Genomic DNA, 26,332 nt, shown 5'->3' on the forward strand with positions numbered 1-26,332 from the left:
AACACCTAATAAGCTGTTTAAAACCAATCTGTTCATTCATAACCTTGCAAATGAACGTCTTCTGATTCTTCATAAGACAGATTCAATAAAACTCCCCCAGAGTAAACACCAGCCAATCTCAATTCAAGTTCTGGGTAAATAATCAGGCCTTGATTTGTTTGCAAAACTTTGAGTAATTTTGTTCTTCTCTAACCACCAGAGGCAACTTGTTCCACAGAGCTGGATCATAATAGCGTAATGCAGTGTTAGGCAGCATTGAAATCAATTTAACTCTAGTAGATGGTATGTCCAACAACTGCTGTAGAAGTGACAGACTGACTGCAACAACCATCAAGATACATTCCAGCACTATGTAAATAGTTGTTCCTGTTCTTACTCCTAAAACTATTCAGGCTTCTTTTTCTTCTCCCAGTTCCTGCTTCCCCTGTTTTATTGTAACTTTCTTGCTTCTCTCCACCTGTTAAATGTTCAAGGTTATCACTCCCCTTGTTACTTGTAAACCGGCATGATGTGATTTTATCATGAATGCCGGTATAAAAAAGCTTTAAATAAAATAAAATAAACCAACTGGGCATTGATCACTCAGTTAAAGAAATGGGTTAGATTTGTCTGACAAGACCTACCTCTGGTAACAACTATGCTTCTTTGGATCCTGTAATCCGTTGGATTCCAGAAAATGCCCTGTGCGGTGTTTTAGCAGAGATTCCATTGATTTACTCATACACCGAGGTCAATCTAACCGGCCTGTAGTTCCCAGTCTCCTGCCTTACTTTCACTTTTCTGGATCTGCTTTCCGCAGTCCTATGGCATCACGCCTGACCCTAAAGTAGTATTTAAAAGGTCAGACAGTGGAGCTGCTCAAACTTAAATTCCTTTAATAACCGCAAATATATGCCATTGCTAGCTCCTTGTGAACATAGTCTTCTGGATAATTGTTTGAAGAATACCTCACATTCATTCTAATTTGTGGCTGTTTTCTGTGGCACGTCCACTGGAAGGCTGAGCTGCAGTGATATTCACTGCTGTGCCTTCCTTCCAAGCGGGAGGCACCATTTGAGGTTCGGCTGTTGAAATGTTCAACCATACATCAAAATGGCACCATCCTCTTGGGAGGAAGGTGCCGGCAATGATGTCACTACAGCGCGTCCTTTCGGAGGATGTGTCATTTTTGGACAATCTAAGAGGAAAGAAGATGCAACAGTTCAACCGGAGGCCTGTTTTTAAATGCACAAAAACAACAACAACAACAACAACAATGCCCAAACATTTTCAGGTATTTTCGGAGGATTGATTCATGTCATTTGGAATGAACCGAAAATGGCCTCATTCATTTCATTTTATGCATTTGTTTTAAACAAATGCACATCCCTAGCACACATTGTTGCCTGTTTTCCTCATTCAGTGATCACTTGTATTTACGAACACCAAACCTTTTTCCCTCTACTTTTTCGGCCACTTCCTTAGAAAACAGTTTCTTCTTTTTCCTCTTACCTTTATTTACTTTCCTAACAAAATGGTTAGTTGCCCTTAAAATATCTTTTCAGTTCTGTCCACTGCTCTTCTACTTCCCCTAGCATTTCCCACCCAGTTAATGACAACTTGAGATACTCCCCAATCTTAATAAAAAGTTAGTTTTCTTGAAGTCTAGGAGTCTGTCCTTTGAACAAATCACCATTGGCTGTGCTCCACTACATGTGGCGATCACTGGATCTCAGGTGAGATTATTCCACCCCCCCCCCCCCCCCATTACCCTATAGGTGATAAATGCTTTATCCACCGGTCCCTGGCAATTCTAGTTTAAAAGCTCTCCTGTCAACCAATAATAACCCCTTTCTTTTTCCAGTCATGCCACATCTTCCATGTCATTACGGGGAAAGTAAATCATAAGGGAATCCAATCTGAAATTTACCCATGATAATAAAAGGTTCTACTGTAAAATCGCAGAGATATCATTGTCTCCTGGGACACAATCATTCTCCTGACAAGCTCAAAAGCAGCTGCTACTTACTTTTATATCTTCTGAAGAAATTCAGTCTCTGAAAATTTTATGGCATCAGTGCATTAAGATGCTGCAAACACAGCATGTATTCTGTTTTATTGTTGCACGATGCCAAGCTTGGGATAAAGCAGTGGTTCTCAGATCCAGAACACGCGGCCCCCTAAACCCAGGTGTGGTTTTCAGGATAACCAGAATGAATGGGCATGAGATATATTTGCATACATTTCGTTCAAGGACAGTTTAACTGTGCATGTTTCGGTTACCTTGGAAACCAGACCTGTCTGGGGGGCCATGAGGGCTAGGCATGAGAACCACTGGGATAAACACATTTCAGTTGCTATATGGTACATCGCGATGATCATTTTCATTTTATTCCCGGCTTAAGCATGATGAATTGCCTTTTTTTTTTTTTGCTTGTTTTTGCTTTTTGCTTAATTTTTATGAATTTTTTTTCTACCACAATAGTATAGAAAACATGACATGCAAAAATAACATTTTAATGTTTTCCAAAAGTAAACATAGAAAATAAAAAAAAGAACATATTCCAAACTGTTTTGTCTGTTACAAGAGTATCCAGTCCTGACCATAATATTAAAGTTGTCAATACCAAACATAGAGCAATTTGCATCTAGAGACATCCCTGAATGAATTATATTATAGCGCAGAACAATTAGAGTACAGACAGATGTTGCTCTGCTTTTTTGACCTGGAAGAAATGGAACAGGCAAGCTGACTTTCTGCCAGTGTTCTTCACATCCTTAGTGTAATGCAGGAGTGACAGCCAACTTTTGTGATGCTTACAGGTTTTATGCTCAGCTGAATTACTAAAAATTGCACACTGGGAGGAAAACAGTTCTGGCTTTGCTCCTGGAAGCTGGATTTGATGTATATTCCATGATGCAATGCAACATCTGCATGTGTCATTTTATCCCCAATACTGAACCAGGAAATAACTTATTTTAATTGTTTTCAGCCATGGCCTTGTTGCCTTAACTCAAAGCCTCTTAATTGTACTTTGTGTGTCTTGTGTCTCTGACTTGACTAACTTGTAAGCTCCCAGGTGTAGTGACTATCCATTATGGGGATAATTTTATAAAAGGAAGGTCTGTATTCAGTCAATTGCCGGATAAACGTATCCAGCTAACTTTGGAGCCATCTATATGTTTATCTAGCTAACTTTAGGAAAGCTCTACGGCATGACCAGAGTTAGCTGAATAACTTAGCTGGCTAACCTAACTTTTCCCAGAAACTCCTCTGGAACACCTCAGTAATTTGGGTTAAATTTTAGCTGTATAATGAGATGTCCAGCTAAAGTTTAGCTGGATAAATGGGGGAAATATTCAAAAGTCAGCATTTAGCCAGATAACTTCAGAGTTATCTGGCTAAATGCCTCTAAATATGGATCTCATAGTGAATAAATTAGCCGGAAAATAAGCACATGTTATAGTAGTTTTCAAAGCAGACTTATGTGCATAAGTTTGCTTTGAAAATGATCCCAGCAAAATTACCTGCATACAGTTGCACATATTTGATGTGTGTAGTTTTGCCATGAGAATTTACGTGTATGCATTTTGATTAAAAAAAAATGCACATAAAGTCCCAACCCTGCCGAGATGCTACTCTCTGAAATGACTCTCACTTAGGTACATAAAAGTTTGCACCTACAGGGGGTAATTCTAAACAGAATTCATGTAAATGAAGATATTCTTGTAGTAATTTTCAAAAGCTATTTATGTGTGTAAAGCATATTTACATGTGAATATCCTATGGACAATTCAATGGCATATAGTGTAGCAATTTTCAAAAGCACACTTGCATGGGTAAGGTGCACTTACATATGTAAAGCCCAATTTTAAGCATGCACATAATTTTACACACATATTGGTTGCACAATTTTCTAAAAGATCATTTTTGAGAGTAAAGCACTACTGTACTGGCAGAGGTCCCTTTGAAACTTACCCTGCCTGTGTCTTTGTACAGGACTGCACACATCTGGTTTGCTTTACAAATAAATAATTATTATTACTATTGGACTAGATGCTTGTATGCACGGGCCCCTTCTTAGTTGCATATCCCACCAAATCAAATAATTTGTCTACAGGAAATAAATAAGTCTTTTTTTCACTAGCGGCTAGTTTCCCAGAAAGCCCTTGGACTCATCACTGCTTGTAGATACTGCTCTTCTAGTTATAGCACTCAGAATAGATGGGATGGAATCTCTGCACCCACTTTAAACCCTTCAGTTAGGGGTGAAACTATACCAGCCTCTGTTGCAGTTATCATAACAGGAACCAGGAATGATTAAATCATTATCATTAAATGAAAAAAAAATATAGTTAAACAAAAAAAAATGTGGATCAAATGATGTCATCAGTATTCAACAGAATACCGTCACAACCAGCAATGTGCATTTCACTTGTATGAAGTCTTAATTTTGCACCATGGGCTGACACCACAATATTCAAAGCTGAAAATAAAAAGGCAGGATTTTCTCATTCTGTACTTTAAAAACCTTCTCTCAGAGTTCATGCCTGTTTGATGCCATCTTGTATTGTTCTTGCAAGTCATGGTTTGAAGAGCACGTTGGGGGTTTGCTCCCAATACAGGCACTTCTGTGTCAAAAACATCGGCCCGATCAGGTTGCAGATAGTCTAAGGGAAGTAGACTTTTTAGATTTCAAAACACTTTTTCTTTTGAACATTATCAATTGGGTTGTTTTTTTTTTTTTTTGGACTAGCAAATTGGGCCACGATTATATCAGTCTGGCACTGAGAACTATTTCATAATATACAAGTGTCCTAAAAAAAATGAGTGATTGTGTTTCATGAATTGTGTTTTGAATTAGTGCGTCTCTTGCGGGCCTGCATTTATTCACAGGACTACTAGGTCTACAGCCAGCAGAATTTCGGGGGGCAGCAAAGTTCCTGCCCCCCCCCTCCATCATCACCACACAGAACAAATCTCACTCCCTGGATCTCCAAGTCAATTTGATTCCTGGGCCATCCCCCCCCCCCCCCCCCGGACCTGGATGTGTGATTCTTGCCCTGCTCTCTCAACCTACACAGTCAAGAGGAGAAGGGAGGAGGTGGGGGGAAAGGATGACAGATCTGCACTTGGGGGAAGGGGGAGGGGAATTCAAATTGGAGGAGGGGCAGGTGAATTAGAGGTCCATGGAGAGAGGGATATCAGGGGTCTGTGGGGATGAAGGGAGCATGGCACTTATAGCACCTAAGGGCATCCTAAGCCAAAAATGCATCCCTGGTTTCTTGCTGCCTGGTGGTTCACTGTGATCCCTTGTTTGTCATTGAAAACTCTTCCAAAAACAGACTCCCAGAATATTCATCTGGGAAAAGACAGACCGAATGGGTGCCACAATACAAAAATGGTTGAGGAAAACAGTTCCAGTTATTCAAAGAAGAGGCCAGTTTCCCTGGCCTAGAATCGGTTATTAGCAGGATGGCCCTGGAAAACAAAATAACATGCTTAGCAGAGCGATCCTTGAGCCCGGTCGACTGAAAACACTTCTCAGAGCACACCAGTTGCAAACTGTTTTGGGCAATCCCTTGGACATTTGAAATAGGTTTCCCTTGAACTGCATTCCACCCGCAATCACTCTTTTGCAGCTTGCCTTCTGTTGTAATGTGCTACTGGGACAAATAAATTGCATGCAATGCATGTTTTGCATTAATTAGCTGCTGGACAGTACAGGTTGTTTAACAAAAAAATAAACACTTTGAAGAAAACTGCCGTCTATGTTAGAATTTCATGGTAAATATGAAAAACAAAAGACTGCTTTACAATCAAGTGAAATGTACTGTAAATGCTGATTGTGTCCACATGTATTTATTGTGACATAGACAGCTGTATGCAGTGTATCACTGTGTTCTTGTAGTGATGTAATTGACCAGTCATACCCTATACAATTCCAGAGATATATGGTCTGTGTGTACATTCTGCCTTCCCTTTCTAGTCATTGAATTTAATTCCAGTAGGATGTTGTTTCTAACTACCTACAGGGTTGTTCTGTCCCGATGCGGGCAGGTCATACAAGCATCATGATCCAAACTCTTGTCTTTAAAAAAACGAATCAAAAAACATAACTCTCAATAGGGTCTAGGTACCAAAAGCATGCTACACTTAATGCATGTGCTAGCTGCTGTTAGTGTTAATAAATGCACTGTTCACTAAGCACAGAATAGGAGGGAAAACATCTTCCCCTTGGCGCGTACTGTAGGTATGTTACATTTTAAAAAGTGTTCCCATAGGCAAAATCATGTTAAATTCCAAAGTCCTAGTATTAGGAGCTAAATTCAATGCACATTTTTAGCTTGTGAAATTTAGATCCTCTCCGAAGCTAAACGTCTGGTGTGATAGCGGTTTATGTTGGCATGTAGCAGTTTACAAGTGGGGGAGATTGTGCCCTGGGCCTGTTCCCTCACAGCATGGACCCTGTCCTGCACTTCCTCCAGGTTCTGATCCCCTTCTTGATCATGATTCCCTGGTCCTATGTCCCCCGTATCTTTCCCTGGATCTGATTTCCCCTTTTTCCTCATAATTGCCATTCCAAATCTGATCCCTCAGCCCAAAATATCCGACTCCTCTGCCGTCTCTCCAAGTCCATCATGAACCTTCTTCCATGCAACCTACCTTCCCCCATTCCTTCCAGCATGAGGATCTTCTCTTTCCTTCTCCTGGCTCTAGGACTGGCTGTCAGTTGGCACCTGTAGGTAGCGCTGGGCATTATGACCCAGATGGTACCAACTACCTATGCATTTGACAATCAGCAGTGGAGCCATCAGATGTAAGAGAAGATCTTTCTGCTGGCAGGAAGAGAGGTAATGGTGGTGGGGGCTTTCAGTACAAGGTGGTCCTGCAGAGGATGTAAGGAATCCTGGGAGGGGGAACAAATATTTTGGATTGGAGGATCAGACTCGTGATCAGGGGATGGGGGTATCAGAACCGAAAAGAGGGTTCCATGTTGTAGGAGTAATGCCTAGGAAACAGCCCCCCCCTCATTTGTAAACTGCTACCATGCTGAATTGACACAATAGCAGTCTACTACACCCCGGTAGAAGATCCTAAAGTAAGGATATGCAGAGTAGGCACATATATATTGATTTACCTTGGTATATCAATAGTTATTTCAGATTTTAACGCGTGTTCTAACAAAATGTGTGCTAACATCCGCACGTACATTTCTTAGCAATTATTGAATGCGTAGGCCTCTAAGGTGATTATGGCTCTGCTCTGTCTTGCTCACTCTTTTTGAGATAATCGGTTCCTTGTGGCATACTACAAGCAGGGTATCATACCACACATAATAGACTGCCAATATATTCTAATCTTTGTCCTTTCAAAATGCATTTTTAATTACTTTTCTAGCATTTGGTGGCAGCATTGTATGCAGAAAATGATTTTCACTGCGTGGAAGTTGCCAACGAGTGATGGAGGATACGTAGTTAAAAAGTGTTAGAGTGAGTCAGAAAGTGGGAAACCTTAGTTGTGAAAATAGCATTTTGAGGGAAGATACTTCAGCTCTTCACCTTAACTTAAAAAGGCAGGTCATCACAACTGTGTTTTTCATGCATAACACAAGTTAATAGAATGTACAACAATTTCATATGTGTCTAGAAATAGACAGAGGCAGAATATGTGGACATATTTATTATATTATAATATAATTATATTGAATATTGAAGTCTGTATTTAAAAGATTTGTCTGGCTAAGTTTGGGAGTTAACCAGACAAATCTATGGGGTCAAAATATCTCTCTCCTGCTGAGTACATTTTGCCTGGGCAAACCATTGGGTGCATAATTTACCCTCATAGGAAGAAGTAGAGATGGAGGTGTACCTGGGGCACAGTTCCACTTTAACCAGACTGCACTGAAGCGGAGCACTGTCAGGACAAAGTTAGCATGGCTGCTGTGCTAGGTCCACTTGAATGCACAGAAATAAGGATAAAGTTAGCCAGCAAAGTCTGATCGTGTCAAGCACCTGTCCAGATGAAGTATCTGGGTATATTAAGCGGTACTTTTACCCGGTTAATTGCCGCCGTAATATGGGGTGAAACTAACCAGATAAAGATAATCCACTTAACTGGACTGCGCTCACCGGGCTTCTGGATATGGACCTCTTTATCATCATCACGACTTGCATAGTGTACACCAGATGTACACAGTGCTGTACAGAGACCTATGAGAGACACTCCGTACTTGCTGGAGCTTACCATCTAATCAAAACAAACAGGGCATGCAATGTAAAGCAGTTAAGAGTCTTGGAGTTAAAAAAAAAACCACACAAAGCAAGAAAGCAAGGACAGGACTGAGAAGGTTCAGAGTAGGTGCGGTTCAATGGGGGATTTTGGGTTACGTATCATCAATGTGGTGTTGGGAGATGTGAATACTTAAGAAGAGCTCTGGTTATGGATCAGCCCATTCTCAGCACAGTCTGCGTACCAAAGGCTTACCCCAGTTATCATGAACAGACACCTAGGGCAGATTAGGGCTACAAAAAGGAGCTTTTCTTACTCCTCCAACTGAAAAGTTATAAAGCTCTTTTCCCTCTTGTTCCTCCTGTAAAATTAATGCATAACGCTCATTATTTTATAAAAGGAAATTGCATGTTACACTTCAAAATGTCATAAGTGAAAGATTTTTTTAACCCCATCCCCCCCACTTTATTATTGCGTGTGTGTGCAATTTTGTAATGCTGAACGATTTTGAAGCACTTTAGAGTTAAAAATCACTCAAGGTGACTGAATTGAAGTCCTGTCAGTAGTTCAGCTATTTCGTTTCGGGGGGGGGGGGGGTTTCCCATCTTTATGTTGCTGATGCAGACAAAAGGTTGAACTCCACGGCGAAGTCTGAAGCTCTGACAGTCTGCGCAACCGCTCCCAAGTTTCAATTTTACGCTTATTCAGCCTTTGCTTTGCGTGTTTTATACGTGTCCGGCGTATTCTAAATTTTGTTTACACATCACACCTTTTCTCACCCAAGGGAAAAAAAAAAAAAAAAAAAAGATGCGACTGGCAAGCTGCCTTTCCCAGGCTATAAAAAGTCTGTTCTTATAAACTTGTCTTTATCATTTGTTCCCACTGTTGCTTTGATTCAGTTTGACTCATTTATATTTAGAAATGATGAAATGCACTAGCGAATCATGTGTTTCCAGAGTTATTTTTATTTCCTGCTGGGGAAAAGAGTTTGTATTTTAATTGGCAAGCAACCTCTGAATTATTGGGAACTGCCACCTTGTTCGGAGTACAGCAGTGGGGGCTTCTGTTGTCCTTTCCAATACGTACGCACTTGTCTGCTCTCTTCCAGGCTCAGATGCTGCACAATACCCTGCAATATTCACTGCCGGCCTTCCTTACTATGCAATGGGAACTCATCTTCTCAAGGCAAGACTTAGCCCTGTACTGTGTAACAGGCACTACTGGACGTCACAAATCTTAGCTGCAGTAGTGTGCAATAGACGCTAAGGTTGAGACAGTGTACTCCACTCTTGTACAATTCATTCTGATTCACTTTCTAATACATAAAGACCATTTTGGTTGATGGGGGTTTTCCAGGGCTCTTGTACTATACAGGATTGTAATGTTTTGGACTAAATAATGAAGTTGGGGAGAAGTAGCTGGGGGCTTTGAAAAGCACATTTCATGCCCCAGATTTATAATTTGCTTTTTCAAGTTACCTTGATGTGCTGATTGTAAACCAGACAATAAGCCAGAAGATTAAAAAAAAAAAAAATAAATTATATATATATATATATATATATATATATATATATATATAAAACAAACACTTTGGAGAATTTATTAAGGGGCAGGTTATATTAAAATGAATTCAGTGAGCCCGATATATAAAAATAAATGTATCCAGGTAAGTGGCACCACTGAATATCCAGCTACAGTCAGCGGGTGTCACTTAGCTGGAGAAGTGACTTATCTGGCTAAGTTTTTAGCTAGATAACTAACTAAGGGGCAGGGAATGGGCAGATTGGGGAGGAGTCGAGTTAGCTGGATGAGTTATGTGGCTAATTCCGATATTCAGATAACTTACTTGGCTAACTCTGGTCGGGCCACAGGGCTGACCTAAAGTAAGCCAGAAACACTTATCTGTGCTGCCGTGATGATGAATATCCCGGCTAAGTTAGCTGAATAAGTGAATCCGGCTAATGTGCTGCACTGCACAGTGGCTGAATATGGACCCCTATGGGTCTTATTCAGAAAGGACTTGATCCCATTAAGAACATTAATCATACTGGGTCAGACCAAAAGGTCCATCAAACCCAGTATCCTGTTTCCAGGTCACAGGTATCTGGTGGGATCCCAAGAGGTAGATAGATACTATGCTGCAACTCCACGTTAATAACAGTTTATGGACTTTTCCTCCAGGAACTTGTCCAAACCTTTTTTAAACGCAGCTACACAAATAGCTTTCACCACATCCTCTGACAATGAATTCCAGTACTTAATTAAGCATTGAGTTTAAAAATGTTGCTCTTATTAGTTTTAAGTGTATCACCTCGCAACTTCATTGTGTGTCCCCTAGTCTTTGTACTTTTTGAAAGTATAAACCGATTAACATTTACTCATTCCACTCCATTCATTTTATAGACCTCTATCATATCGCCTCTCAGCCATCTGTTCTCCAAACTGAAGAGTCCTGACCTCTTTAGCCTTTCCTCATAGGAGACTCAATTCCACCCCTTTATCATTTTGGTTGCCTTTCTTTGTACCTTTTCTAATTCTGCTCTATCTTATTTTAGATGTAGTGACCAGAACTGCACACAATATTCAAGATGAATATTTATCAAGTTATAAAAAAAAAAAATCTCAAGGCGATTTACAATATATCAACTAAAAATATGCAACAACAGAACCAAAATACAACATACAAAGCATAACACTTGTTGAACCAATACTAAAATAGCCCACCATTACTCCCTCAAAACAGGCTCATCCAGTCAAATTTCAAATTAATCAAAAGCTTGGGGGAACAATCATGCATATTTTTCAACTCTGAATGGAGGAGATTCCAACTCTTTGGGGCAAGCACTGAAAACATTTGATAATGATGTTTCTCCAGTCTAACGTCTGGAACTGTTGGAAACACTACTAACTCTTACTTTGATGAAAGCAACATTTTAATTGCTTTTAAAAGATATTGCGGAACTTGATTATGCAATCATTTAAAAAGCAATACTAATAGTTTGAATACGATATTGAACTGGAAGCCAATGCAACTTATGAAGTTTAGGAGAAACATAGTCACTCGCTTTCAAGCCCCCAGACAATCTCACCACAGTATTCTAGATTTAACTGGAGCTGAGTTAGAATTTTTTTGGGAAGACCCAGGAAAACAATGCTATAATAGTCAAGTCTTGAAATCACCATGGCTTAAATCATGTTGGCACTAATAGCAATAAATCTTCCAGATAACACTCAAATAAAAATAAGCAGTTATACTACAGCTATAAAGGTGATATGATCAGACTAGAAGAACTTCAAATCAAGCCAGACCCCCAAACTATGAACTACCCTTATGGGTGCCAGCTGATGAACCAGCAAAGAAATGGCCAGGTCCTGCTTTGGGTTAGATAACCCAACCCATAGGATCTCAGTTTTACTAGGGTTCAGCCTGAGTCTGGTGTCCAAATACCAATTTCCAATTTGAGTCAAACATGCAGAGGTAAAGCTTTGTGCTCTTCTGTACTTCCATCCTTCACTGAGAATATCAACTGGACGCCATCTGCAAAAAGGTAATTCTCAATAGATAGCGATAACATCTCACATAAGGGACACAGATATGTTAGACAGGGCAAAAGCTGAGTCCAAAACTCCCCAAATTAGATCATCCTGGGCCTTCTCCATAAAACAAGGCACAAACCATCATAAAACCCGTCCTCCCAAATGTCTCCACAGATTCAGGAGAGAATCATGATCAATCATATGAAATGTTGCAGTCAGATAAAAAAAAACCAAACACCCAGCCAATGCCTCTTCCCTACAATACAATTTCTTATGTAAAATTATCCTAAATGGCTTTAGCAAGACTTCTGAAAACTGGGTTAAAAATCATGCAGAACCTTTCAGGCCAACAAAAAGTCATCCAATTGTTTAAGCACTACTTTTTCTAGCAATTTACTTGCAAACACAAAGTGGGAAACCCACCAATAATTACACCTTTCAGATATATTAAAATACATTTTTTTTTTTAAAGTGAAGGCTTTACAGTAGTTTTATTTTCTTTAAAGACATCTGGGAAAAGCCCGATCTGTAGGGAAGAATTACACAGGATGACCAACCTCTTTAGCAACGAGGGAAGCACTGCAAACATTTGCGCAGGCTCAAGCCGATCTCATTGATTTCAAAATAAGTTTCAAAGAAGCAGCATTAGTAAATTGGAAACCACTCCAGCCTTCATTCCCACATTCCCTTGCCCATACAAACTTAAAAATCCCACCCCCATCCCCCCTCCTCATTAACATGAGGCTGCCATTCCTCACTAAAATTTCAAGACACAAGAATCATTCTCTAACTGCTCACCCCCCCCAGTGGAAGGTTGTCTGATGAGGTTGAGGGAGGAAGTGGTGGAACAGCAGCTGCAGCTGGAGAGCCCTGGGGAGCTTAGAGGTAAAAGCTGGGGCAACATTCCAAATCATGGCACTTTTCCTGAATAAAGGGAACATGATTTTTTTTTTCCCTTCTTGGTAACGGTAGTTTCTGGATCGTGAATCTTTGAATAAAAAGGTGCTCTATTGTACTTACCGTTCTCACTATAAGGATTAATTTGGGTCCAAGTAAACATGGTGCCCGTTCCTTAATAAATGGCATTACTGATCCTGCTTTTCTCCCACTGTTGCACACTTCTGAGTAAGATTGCCCAGACGATCGGTGCAGAATAAGCGTGGTTGTGTTCTCTTCCCTGGGCTTGTCTTTGATTCTTTTGAGAGTAGCAATGTGCTTATTCCAAATCAACATGGATATTATTAACTGCATCCAACAGATGATTCCATCTCCAAACAGAAATGCACAACAAGATAACAATTAAAAACATATCTTCAGGGACCAAATTACATTGTGTGCTGCATTTTGCTCCATTAAAATGTTAAAGATTTTGGGCCAAGTCAAATATCTCACTAGCAGAGAAGACCTGTACCTGATTATTGAACAGGGAGCAATGCAGAGATAGCATTTGCTGCTTCTCCCCTCCCCCAGTGCTGAAGTAATGAATATAAGCCCTCATATACCTGGGAAATTATTGCTCTGGTCCCTTATCTTTAGGCAGCATGCAGGGAAACAAGGGAAAGGGGATGAGAAGGGAGCAGGGTGATGGCTTTCTAGTTTATGGTGACTGCATAAGAAATTCCATACTGGGTCAGATGAAAGGTCCGTCAAGCCCAGTATCTGAGAGAGGCCAATCCAAATCACAAGTACCCAGCAGGATCCCAAAAGATTGGATCCAGTCCAAGAAGGGAGGAGGATGTGAGGTTGGAGCAGCACTGCAAGCAGCAGATGATGAGAAACAGGAGGGGGGAGTTCAAAGCTCCAGCATCATTCCCCCCTCCCTCACCTGTGTCAACAGTGAGCAGGAGGGGAGAAACAAGAGAGGAGAGGATAGAGGGAACAGTTCAGCACTGTTGGACAGGAGTAAAAGAGGCAGTCTAGGCAGAATACAAGTCAGAGAACTATTATTTATGGGGGTAGGGAACAAGAGGGGGGAAGGAGAATGCTGGTGTCATGTAGGGGTTAAGGGAAAGAGGGTTTGAGTCATCCCTGCAGGGAGGGGGAGAGAGTGTGCAGACTAGTGAGGGCAGGCATAGAAGAAAGAGAATTGATATTCATTCCCCGCCCCCCATCCTGCCAATCAGGGAGACCACAACTCACAAGCTCCTGGGTCTGCCAGTCCGATCTCTGGCCCAGAGCTTGAAGCAGGCTAGTGGGCGATCTAGATAGTGCCATGGCCCTCCCATTCTGTGATCCGGCCCACAGTAGCAATAGAAAGAGGCCCTGCGGTGAGCTGCCGCCCTTCCAGGATTCCTCAGTAACAAGAAGCCCCTGAAGAGAAAGGGGGGGCTTGCATTTGTTCAAAGGCTCCGTGCTATTCTCTTTACATTGTTGCCATGGGCTGGACGTGTGTGTGTGTGTGTGTGTGTGTGTGTGTGTGTGTGTGTGTGTGTGCGCGCTCACCCCTCAGCCAAGGAACTCTATGGGTGCCAAAGTCTCTCTCCCCTCCGGAGGGAATCCCAGCCATTCCACAAAGGCAACATGTGAAGGAGATACAGAATGCACGGCACCCGGTGGCTTCTGAAGGCAGCCCGACTCTGTACTTTATAAAGGAGTCCATATTATTAAATGTAGTCATAGTGTAAAGAGTTAAGCCCTGGAACCAGCTTTTTTTTTTTTTTTTTTTTTTTTTTTTTCTCAGGGGTTGGAAGAAGAAAGAGGTCCGAACCTTGTGCCAAACAAACTCACGTGGCCACAGCACTTCAGATTAGGCCCAGAACACGTAATGAACGCATTTCTCCGTTTTCCACCTCAAAATGGTATCTCCGTCACCTGGGACCGACCCCCCCCCCCCATCATCATAAAATTAGGTGACTCTTTGTCCTGAGTGAAAAGCCAGAAGTCCCCAGGACTTGTCCGGACGGCGAGAGGAGCAAACCTGCCCTGGCTGGACAATGGCTTAAGTCAGACGAAGGAGATTGAACGTGCAGCTCATTAGCGAGTGAAACTGAATATGGGCTGCGATTGGTCAACGATCACCAGTGGCTGAGTGACTTAAATGTTTCCCTCTCTGCCAAACTCAGCTGCGCTGAAAGTGATATAATAGGGGTAAGCATGCCCTGGTAACGCCACCTTCAATTTCCGGCAACGATTCGGAATTAGGCTAATACAGATGCCTGGTTACATAACTTTTCTCGATGCAGGCGGCTTCTTTCATGTACGGGTAGAGTCTGCCGAGATCGCAGACAGTTTGCAACAGCTGTCGTTCCCAGCAATGCCAGACATTTAGGCACAATAGCAAGATATAATATAGACAAAAGTCGATGCTTGATCCTTTGCAAGAGGCTTTCTGCCTGCCCTGCTTATTCCGTTAAAATGAAGGGGGTCCTCTTCAAACAGGTGCAGCTGCATTGATCGAATGGGCCGCCAATCATTTCCTTGGCTAAAAAAAAATTGAGAGACGGAGCTTGCCCCCAGAAAAAGTGCTTCAGGTTTCCTCCTAACCCAAAATGTGAAAAAAAAAAAAAGTGTTTCTCACGGGTAAGCCCTAAAGGCAGCTGCATGGGCTTTTCTCTCGTCTTCACCGTGAGAAAAGGCTGCTTCCCATCCTTGTCACCTCCCCCCTCCTCTCCAACTCATCTACACCCTCCCCCGCCACTCTACCGCACTCCTCCTCCCTCCCTCCGCCTCTCCTCCAGTCTCCTCTCCGCGTTCCACGATTCCACAAGTGCTGATCACTTGGAGCTGCGCTGGCGAACAGGTGAGGGGCGTCAGTAGAGATCAGATTGGGGGTGGAAACCCCCCCCCCCCCCCCCAACAACAGACAGTGCCCATCTCCTCCGGGAGTCCGGACCCGCCGGCTATAGCCATGCAGCGGACCACCAGAGCAGGCTGATCGGCCACTGGGGCGGACTCCCCCCCCCTCCTCCACCTTATGTTCGGCTCCTGACACCCGAAAAAGTCACATTTGCCAAGGAACCATGAAGGGGACTCGGGCGATGTTCTGCTGCTTCTTAACCGACCTCGTTGCTCTGGTGTGCTGGGCACAGGGCAAGACTGGCCACCTCGGCAGCATTGTGCTGGTGGCCGGGGTCAACCATTCCAACCCCGGCGATCAGGGGGCCTCGGAGTCCCCTCCCAGTGCCGGCGGCTGCAGAGGATATTTCGATGTCATGGGGCAGTGGGACCCCCCTTTCAACTGCAGCTCGGGGGAATTCGTCTACTGCTGCGGTACGTGTGGCTTCCGATTTTGTTGCAAGTTCGAGCAGGGAAGTTTGGACCAGAGCATATGCACGAACTATGACATGCCAGTCTGGCTGAACGCTGGCAAGTCGCCCCCAAGGACGGACGACCCCCTGCACGACCCCACCCGCGATAAAACCAACTTGATCGTCTATATCATTTGTGGAGTTGTGGCCGTCATGGTCCTCGTGGGGATTTTCACCAAACTGGGACTGGAGAAGGCGCACCGACCTCAACGGGAGAACATGTCCAGGTAGGTCCGCGTTAGAAGCAAAGAGCTCTAGCCGGAGCTGCACTCTCGTGAAGCAGGTTCGGTTTCTCATCCAGGGCTCAAATAATTGAACTTATTAGGGGATCAAGCAAGGGGGACTGATTGGGAAAACGGCGCTCTAGCTCATTTCCTCTCTATTCGACATATTGCATATGCGTTGATAACTCTTCTCACTGCTGCTTTATAAAAAGAGCTTCATGCATTGTTTACAGGGCATGTGCATGAGGCTCTCTGGGTACCTTAGCTTGGATGTTATTCTGTTTCTAGCGCTGGAGACATTCTGCCTCTTAACGCACTTCAGTAATGTAAATAATTCTCGCCTCCACCTACACAATGGTTTTAATAACTGGCTTGCCTCCTCGACCCCTCCCTACTCGAGTTTGTCTGCTTTTTATAAGAAATGCTTGATTTGTGCAGGTGAAGGGACAGAAATGCACCGAGTGGATGGTGAGAGAACAAAAGGGAAAGGCTTTGTTAAATCTGATACCTGCAGTGTGGTACAGTGTTGTCGTAATTCAATTTCCCCGAAAAAGCCTCCCTAGTAAATGTATAGGTTTTAAATATTTGCCATTACCAGAACCACAATATTAAACTGTGTTGCAACAAAGTGACCACACGATTAGATTATAATCAATATAGGTTTCTCACATTAAGCATTGTAGCTGGACAATACAGTGGGGCACAATCTCTCTCTCTCTCTCCTGTAATTCTATCTATTCCGATCTGCAAGAGAGGTTTGGTGTAGGCAATGGCAACCAGCAAGCTGACAGTTTACAGCCCTAGCAGGATTTTAAGTATCGCTGCAGCGCTCACATAATAGTGTCGCTGCTTCAGAATCAGGGGAACCAACATTTTTTTTTTTTTTTTAAGTTTTCAGTCTGGCTGATTCATTATGCAAATCCTAACTACATGAAAGTAAAACAGATGGAAAGAGACATTTGCAGATTAATGGAGCTCTTTAGTCAATTTTTAAACAGTACATCGACTTCAGTATCTCGGGTAACTTTGGCGATGTATTGTGCGCAGTAATAAGGACGAGCACCACAGTGCAAGCCAAAGGGTTTCTCTGTCAGCGGTGGTTGTGGAAGGGAGAAATTCTTTAGAAAGGCTACAGGCTATAGTCCGAACCTTGGCTGCTCAGCTTGTTTAAGTTAGTGAGTACCACATTGAGGAAATGCCACACTTTCTATTTAGCCCATCTGCAAGTTTCAGCAAAATAAATACAAGAGTCAATACATAGAAACTGAAAGATGCAACACCTCTAATTAGTTGGCTCTTAATGTTACCAGTGGACAGGGCAAGCAGCACAGCAGAGGCAGGGAGACAGCAAGAAAGTTTGGGTACCAACCCGGCCCAGAATAGGGGAAACATGAGAGGAGTTTGGGCGACAGTGCAGCAATGCATAGCAGCTGGATATCAGGTACAATGGGTATCCTAGAAAGTAACTCTTTAAGAAGCAAACAGGATCTGAAGAATATGACTTTATATGTAGCTAGCACATACATTTATGGAGCTAGAGCAGGGCACTATAGACTGGAGACGGTGCACTGTTTCAGTGAACACCTGTGGTTACAGTTTCAGTACATGGCAGTAGAGCCTGTGCAATAACAAAGTCTGTGATGGGGGAAAAAGTAGCACAAGTCAGTGAGGGACCAGAGGGAGAGAGATCAGAAGGGGTAACCCAGAATGAGAGGGACTAGAGAGAGAGAGACTGACAGAGTAGCAAGGGACCAAATAGAGATGCAGGCAGATGCGGAATGGTGAGGAACCAGCAATCAAAACTTGAGACGGTGGCGGTGCAGAGGGGTCCTCCGCTGGGTCCAGAGATCAGCTGAGCAGCACCGAATGGTGTGTATGCACACTTACATACACACAGGCTAGGGGGAGAGGGGGTAAGAAAGGGCTATTTCTCTTAAAATAACATGCCGGAGATCTATGTTAATGACAAAGTTTTATAAACAAGATAATTATATCTGTTTAATTAATGCACGAAGAGAGATGTAACTGTGGTAGCATGTGGAATGGGGGGTTGGCAACTAGCCAGCAGCAGTAAAGCAGATAAACCTGATTTGGTAGTAGCAATAGTGCATTGCATAGGAAGCTGTTGTGGATATACAAAGGTATCCTAACGGATGGGCACCCCCAGCAATAATAAAACAATAATAAAGTGCATCTTGGAGTGCAGGAGTAGCCTAGTGGTTAAACCGGCAGGCTAGGAACCAGTTAAATTGGGCTTTAAATCCCAGTGCCACGTCTTGCAGCCAATGTACTAAGCCCCATGGTGAAATCAGTGCTAGTTGTCTGTGTGTATTTTTTTTTTTTTTTTTTTAGCACGCATGGCAAATGCAGGTGCCTTCCGCGGGATGTAATAAGGGGATGGCATGTAAATGAGAGATGCGCAGAAAATCTGCACAAAACAAATATATACACGCATTTATGCGTGCTAAAACGTGCGCCGAAGGCCCTGTGTGCAATAAACCCTCATTAATGTGGTGACTGGTGATTGATTCTCGGTTGAAAGCCTTTGACAAGTATGAGTTAGTGGGTCTGGGAGTGGTGCTGAAGGTGGATAGAGCAATATCTCATCCCTTCATGATCCATCACCAACATGCGGGAGCTATAATGGTGGATGCTGGGGAGTGGGGGAAATGAAGCAGAGATTTGGATGAGGCTACAAAAGCATTCAGCATTTCTGACACGTGCCTGTTTTCCTCTCTGACCTCTTCTCTGGCTTCTGCCATGTAATTCTTTGACCTCCAGATAGGTGCTTAAATTTAACTCCTGCCCTGACCCAGGTGCTAAAATCCCACATGAATGCCAGCGCAGCTCTCTGCATTGTCCCTGAAGAGTATATTACCTCCTTTACAAGGCATTAGCATGGACTCGTGCTAAACCAGCTGCGGCTTTTTGAGCGGGTTTGTGCACGCAATTTTCTGTGCTAACCGTGTTATTACATACATGCGTAAGGATCCATTAATGCCAGCGCAGGAAAACGCATGTAATACCGCGGGAGGTCTACCACAGCTTATTACATCAGCCCCCTTGTGACCTAGGAAACATAAAAATGGTGGCAGAAAAGGACCAAATGGTCCATCCAGTTTACCCAGTATCTGCTGCGCCCTGCAGGTTACCCCTATACTTATCAGTTTCTCAGAACGTAAAAGTCATGGCTCTTGGTTACTGTCTGAATCCAGTTCCCTGTAACTCCTTGCCTTTTGAAGCAGCGAGCAATGATGGAGTTGCATTAACAGTTTGTAGGTTTATTGGTTAAGGGTAGTAACTGCCGCACCAGCAAATTACCCCACTATTTGTTTCTCCAGACTATAGAAGCCGGGGCCCTCATTGCTTGCTGTTTGAATCCAATTCCCCTTTTCCACTGCTGCTGAAACAGAGAGCAATGTTGGAGTTGCATCCAAAGTTATCAGGCTTATTGGTTAAGGGTAGTAACCGCTGCTCCAGCGAGTTACCCCCATGCACTCTTTCCTTCATTTCCATCCTCTAGTTTTAGGGATCCACAGTGTTTATCGCATGCCCCTTTTGAATTTCTTTTACTGTTTTTGTCTTTACCACCTCCACTGGAAGGGCATTCCAGGTATCCACCACCCTCTCTGTGCAGAAATACTTCCTGACGTAAGGAACTTTACCCTCCATTGTCTCAGGTATAAAACACAGATTGAGCCCTTTGCAGGTAGGGAAATACCTACAGTGCCTGAATGTGATCCACTTTGAAGTGCCAGAAAGCAGAATATAATTACATCTTTCTATAAAAGAATATGGCTGGTAGCAAAGTTACCAGTGATGTGTTGCTGGGCGGATCTGTTACACCAAACACAATGGGGCTGCGGGGAGAGGAAGGGAGAAGTGAGGTTATAACAGAGAAATGATGGCAGATGAAGACCAAAACAATCCATCTAGTTTGCTCAGCAAATTTTGTAGGGTAGCAATTGAAGGGTAGCAGCGTACACAGACTCCTGCCTCCATTCTTCCACCCCAAAAGAGCAAGTAACAGACACCTTCTGTAATGCTCCTTCTATAATGTAAGTATATGTGTGGGTTAAAGAGCAAAGCAAGAAATCAATTATAGCTCAAAAGCTTCTAGAAGAGGCTGAAGTAAATTATAACGGCGATATTTTCACTGACTTTCCAGCTTATCTGAAGGATGGTTTCTTATAAGAAATCATTTACACCTCTTAAGATTTATAGATTAGGATTCAGTCATTTCACTGACCGAACAATCTGCTGCCTCCTTTCAGTGGCATTGGAAAGGCAGGAAGTCAGCACCTGTAGAAACAAAAGGTTGAACATAAGGCTTGCCATACTGGGTCAGGCCAAAGGCCCATCAAGACTAGTATCCTGTTTCTAACAGTGGCCAATCCAGGTCTCAAGTACCTGGCAGGATCCCAAAGGTTGACAGATTCCAAGTTGCTTATCCCAAGAATAAGAAAGCACTGGTTTATGGACTTTTCCTCCAGGAACTTGCCCAAACCGTTTTTAAAAGCAGCTTTCACCACATCCACTGGCAACAAATTCCAGAGCTTAATTATGCATTGAATACAAATATTTTCACTTATTAGTTTTAAATGTATTACCTAGTAATAATTTCATTTAGTGTTCCCTAGTTTTTGTATATTTGAAAGAGTAAACAAATGATTCGCGTTTATGCATTCCGTTCTGCTCATTATTTTATAGACCTCTGTTATATTCCCCTCAGCCGTCTCTTCGCTAAGCTGAAGATACCTAACCTCTTTAGACTTTCCTCATAGTGGAATTATTCCATCTCCTTTATCATTTTGGTCATGATACTGAGGCATTATGATACTGTCTGTTTTATTCTGCATTCATTTCCTAACAATTCCTAGCATCCTATGTGCTTTTTTGGATATATATATATATATATATATATATATATATATATATATATATATATATATATATATTTAGAATAGTTTCAACCACTTTTCCCGGCACTGATGTCAGGCTCACAAGTCTGTAGTTTCCTGGATCACTTCTAGAACCCTTTTAAAAACTGGTGTTACTTTGGCCACCCCTCCAATCTTCATGTACCATAATTGATTTTAATGATAGTTTACAGATTTCAAATAGTAAATTTGCAATTTCATGTATTAGTTTTTGCAGCACTCTGGAATGTATGCCATCTGGTCCAGGGGATTTGCTACTCTTTAGTTTCTCAATTTGCCCTAATACATCTTCCAGGTTCACTGAGATTTGTTTCAGTTCCTCCGAATCATCACCTTTGAGATTAAGCAATTCTTGGATATATGTGATGAAGGAATATTAAAGTGGGGGAGGCTCACAATATACATTAGGAGGAGTAACATATTAGATTGGAAATGACTCTTGTTCATACAATAGTGCGACCAGAGTATTGCAGTGGGACAATATAAGGACATCCATATTAATGCTGTACTAAACTGGCATAAAAACTGCAATTGGCATGCTAAATGGATGCAAGAGTCAGTTACCAACTGCAGTATAAAATGGTATAGGAGATGTTTAAGTAAATTTTGAGCATGCCATTTCAAGGATATGTAGACAAAAGGAAGCCATGGAGTTTCACAGCTCAGTGGGGGTCAGACAGAAGATCTGCAGAGCAATGATGAAAGATGGTTTTCTGCAAGAAATCTTTTGCACTTATATATCAGGAGGCAGTCAGTTCAGTGTCAGAACTAACCACAGCCTTGACTCAATAACACCGGACAGACAGGAACTCAGCTCCTGTGGAAATAAAAGGATGAGATTAAGCAATTTTCAGTTGTGTATACCAGCAGATTACTGGGAGATGCATTAGGAGCTAGCATATGAGATTGGAAATGTCTCTTTCCTACAATATACAGTAATATAGTAGAGCAGTATATACACATCTATACCAGCTCCTTGTGAAATAGCTTTAAAATTGCATTTGGGCATCCTGAATAGGTGAAAACGTAGGACACCAACTGCAGTATAAAATAGTATAGCTAGAAGACGTTTAAGATAATTTGAACCTGGCCATTTCAAGGATATGTAAAGAGAAAGCCATGGAGTTTAACGACTTAATGGGTGGGAGTCAGACAGGAGGTCTGAAGAGCAATGATGAACAAAAGTGTTCAAACAAAAAGCAACCAAGAACTACTTGTAGAATGACAATTAAACAATTCATTGAAGGTATGCTAATGGTTGTGGGAGACATAGGAGGGGATAATGATGGAAGAGGGAAAAGCAGTTTCTCAGACCATGAAAGGTCTTCTTGTATAGTCTAATGCATAGCAATATTTGCATTTTGAAGCTTTGGAAAGAAATCAATCTATTCTGATTAACTTTTTTTTGAGGGCACAATAGAAATTCTTCTTTCATTTCTCAATGTAGAAAATCTATTATTGTGCCAATAACTAAGCATTGTTCAGACAGTGGGGCTTTGTTGGAAGAATTGCTCTAGTGGAGAAAGGTATAATGCATATAATATATATAAACTTTCCTGTAGGTATAGGTATCCACTTATAGATATAGAGAGGTACGGTGTGGATGCATCAGGTGTGTGTGTGTGTGTGTGTATATATATCTGTAGGTGAGATGACAAAAAAAATACACAAATTCCTTTTCCCATATTCCAGCGTGCTGCTATGGCTGCTGTGAGACAGGGGCTGACGTGTTATAAAATGCATTGTTTAGAGTAAAAAAAAAAAAAAAGATTGCTGTTGTGCTGTCATGAGTTCAGTGACCTTGCTGCAGGTTGCTGACATCTGAGGCAGAGGAGTGAGCCACGAAGACCCCAGCATGGGATCTTGGAGTAGTGACCCTGAGTAGAACAGAAAGTTCATGGTACGGGAGGGGAGATGGGTGTATTATGATCAATTTTCATGCCGTTGGGCTGTGCCTACACTCTCAGAAACTCTGGGGGGGAAAAATGTTTTCCCATAACTTGGGCCACCCAGTGGCTGTTTAACTACCCAGGGAGTATTAAAAAGCAAAACGCTAATGTTTTGCACTCTGACAGTAGGAGGGAGCTTGTAAGCCACAGGCGGGTTCACATTCAGCAGCCATTGGTGGCTGTGCTAGTTATAGCAGTGGTAGATAGGGGGCATGTTACACATTTGGGGCTGTAGGAGCATTAGAAGAGTCAATGATAGAATGGAGAAAATAGGTCCTAAAGGAGACATCCTGACTCACAACCAGCGTACTGAAGGCATTAGCATCTCTGCAGTGGAACAGCCTGAATGGCACAAATTCTGCTACTGTGCTTTGGGGGGCCTAGACCTAGAGAGTCCAATTGTATTCAGTTGTTAAAAATTGCAGCAGTATTACTGGCAAGCAGGGAAAGGGGGGGGGGGGGGGGGCTTGGCAAATGGCCAGATTATGGAAATAGAAAGGTGGCGTGAGAGTAGTGGATCCATTGGTCCATAAAACAGTGAATATTGATGCTAACTTTCACATTCAGAGGCAAAGATGTAGGTGGCAACCACATGGCACCAGTAAAACCACTGACTGCATCATCACAAGGAATGATGTTCTAAACAGTTGTTTGCATGGAGCAAAGGGGAGTGGCCTGATGAGGGCCATGATAACAGGGGAAAATACTGTATGAAGTATTTATGTAAAATATAGTTGCCCAGACTATAGGTACAGGTGCTCAGGTTCTTTGGAGAGCATATAAGGTTAACAAGGTAGTGAGATGGAGCACGACTCACAGCCCAGCGCTAGCAGAAGAGGAGGCATCATATCGAGGAGGGTTAAGGCACTCCAAAATGGATGAGAGCCAGCGGGGTGTTTATTCGGAGCATTGGACAAGAATGAATGCCCTTGTTAAGCCAGTAGGGTTACACATTCAGCAAAGGCCACTGGGGGCTTAGGCACTAGGATGGAACATTGATTTTGTGTTTCTGGCTCCAGAAGGTGGTGCTTGGCCGCCTCGAGGTAATAGGTGAGGACCTCTGTAGGTATGGGAGACATCTCTTTTAGATGGGCATTACTGGCCAAGGAACTGGGCATGGAGGATGAGCAGAAATCAACAAATCGAGCCTTGGAAAGCAGCGCGATTTAGGGAAGAACAATACTGGCAATGGCATGTATCCCTCTATTTATGGCAGGACAAAGGACAGCACGGGCACAGCGACAAAAATGGTGTGGATGGTAGGCCATTTGTTTTTATATGCTGGACCAGAAAAGGGATGCCTACAAGAGTGGACTGAGGAGAAGGGGGGGGGGGGTGCATTGCAGGTCGTTCCTTTATAGGCCAGGAAGAAATGAAATCAGGTGGCAAAGCATGGGGCATAAAATTATTTAGAAGAAAGCAGTTATAAAGTGGATGGGGCAGAGAAGCGTGGCTGGTCTGTAGAGAAGCCAGGAATAGGAAAGGGATAGTGAAAAGTAAAAAGAAATGAATCAGGAAGTAGCCAAGTAAGTGAGGGGGCTGGAAGATGCATGAAGACAGCATAAGAGAAATAACAGCCCAATGTTAAGATTGTTCAGGTCGGATGGGGGTCCACCTCACAGAGCGAGGTTTAGAGCTTTTCAGTTTAGATCTGTGGTCAGCAGTTGAAGCTGTTACAGAATCCTAGCCTGGGGTTAGGCCCTAGTTGGGTGTTACTGGTCCCTCCTGTGGCAGCAGCTCACCACCCAAAAAAAGAAAACAGCGTGCTCAGGTGCCATTAGATAAGGGGGTGCCTGGGCTGATGGTGGGTATTACTTTTAGTTTGGTTCAAACTGCCCCGAGTACTCAGATCACAAATATAATATAAACAAGAATAAAGGACTCCGGCCAGGAATAGGATGGACATTTAATAATTGATAGGTACTGCACAGAGTAGCTGTCCCAGGTCTCAAACATCTTGCACAGCGCAACTCAATAAGGGGCAAAAGGTGAATATAATAATAATCATGTAAGGGTTACAACAGAAAAGGTCTCCTTGGCTATGAGTGCTGCATTATTGTAGGTGTTAAGGTTATTTCTGTTATACATGAGTTCAGTTCCTTTAAAGCTTGGCCTATATTGTCAGATGTGTGCATGGGCATAGTAACACAGTAATGGCGCAGACAAGGACCAAATGGTCCATCCAGTCTGCTCAGCAAGCTTCTTAAGGTGGTATCTGCCACGCCGTGCAGGTTACCTCCACGTTTCTCTGAAGGGTAGCAAGTGCCGTTATTCCCAAGCCTTATGATAACCCATAAAAAATTTACTGCTAGCAACATTTTTACTGGGTGATGAGCCTTCTTGAAAATTCAGACAGTGCTGACATGTTTTGCTTATGGACTTGGCCTCATAAACAGTCCTATGCTTTTTCACTTATGTCTGTGTATCAGTACCTCATACTGTAAAATTCAGGACCCGTATTGGTTGTCATCTGAACCCAATTCCTCTTCCACCCCCCACTCACTGCTGTCAAAGTGGAGAGTGATGTTGTAGTTGTGTCAAAAGCATCAAGGCTTATTGGTTAAGGGTAGTAATCCCTTGCCTTCTATTAAGGGTAGTAATTGGTGCTCCGTGCAGGTTACCCCTATGCTTATCAATTCCCCAGACTATAAAAGTTGGGGCCCTTGTTGATTGTTGTCTGAATCCCCCTGCTGTTGAAGCAGAGAGCATTCAGTTGCATCAAAAGCATCAAGGCTTATTGCTTAAGGGTAGTAATCACGGCAGCAGCAAGTTATCCCCTACACACTTTTTTTCTTCATTTCCATCCTCTATCCTTTTGGGATCCTCAGTGTTTATCCCAAGCACCTTTGATTTCTTTGATTGTTTTCATTTTCACCACCTCCTCTGGCAGGGCATTCCAGGCATCCACCCTCTCCATGAAGAAATACATTCTGGTTTTGGTTCTGAGTTGTTCCCCCTGGAGTTTCATTTTTTGATCCCTGGTTCTACTGATTTATTTCCAACAGAAAAGCTTGAGGTTCTGGAAGCCAAATTTAGGCTCTTAGGTAGAAAGCTTAAATCCAGAACCTCCAGGGTAGCATTCTCTGAAATGCTCTGTGTTCCACGCGCAGGTCCCCAGAGGCAGGCAGAGCTCCGGAGTCTCAATGCGTGGATGAGACGATGGTGCAAGGAAGAGGGATTCAGTTTTGTAAGGAACTGCGGAACCTTTTGGGGAAGGAGGAGT

General features: G+C 42.7%; 1 protein-coding gene across 1 annotated transcript in view; it reads left to right on the forward strand.

The window, feature by feature from the left end:
- Nucleotides 1-15,451: 15,451 nt before the first annotated feature.
- The window catches only part of SHISA9 (shisa family member 9), a 295,699-nt gene continuing 284,818 nt past the window's right edge, over nt 15,452-26,332 (forward strand). The window contains exon 1 of the mRNA XM_029577451.1: nt 15,452-16,223. Coding sequence (XP_029433311.1) covers nt 15,709-16,223 — 515 coding nt within the window. The 5' untranslated portion in view covers nt 15,452-15,708. The remainder of the gene's footprint in view (nt 16,224-26,332) is intronic.

This window comes from Rhinatrema bivittatum, chromosome 14 (genome assembly GCF_901001135.1).
Source record: "Rhinatrema bivittatum chromosome 14, aRhiBiv1.1, whole genome shotgun sequence".
Lineage (NCBI taxonomy): Eukaryota > Metazoa > Chordata > Amphibia > Gymnophiona > Rhinatrematidae > Rhinatrema > Rhinatrema bivittatum.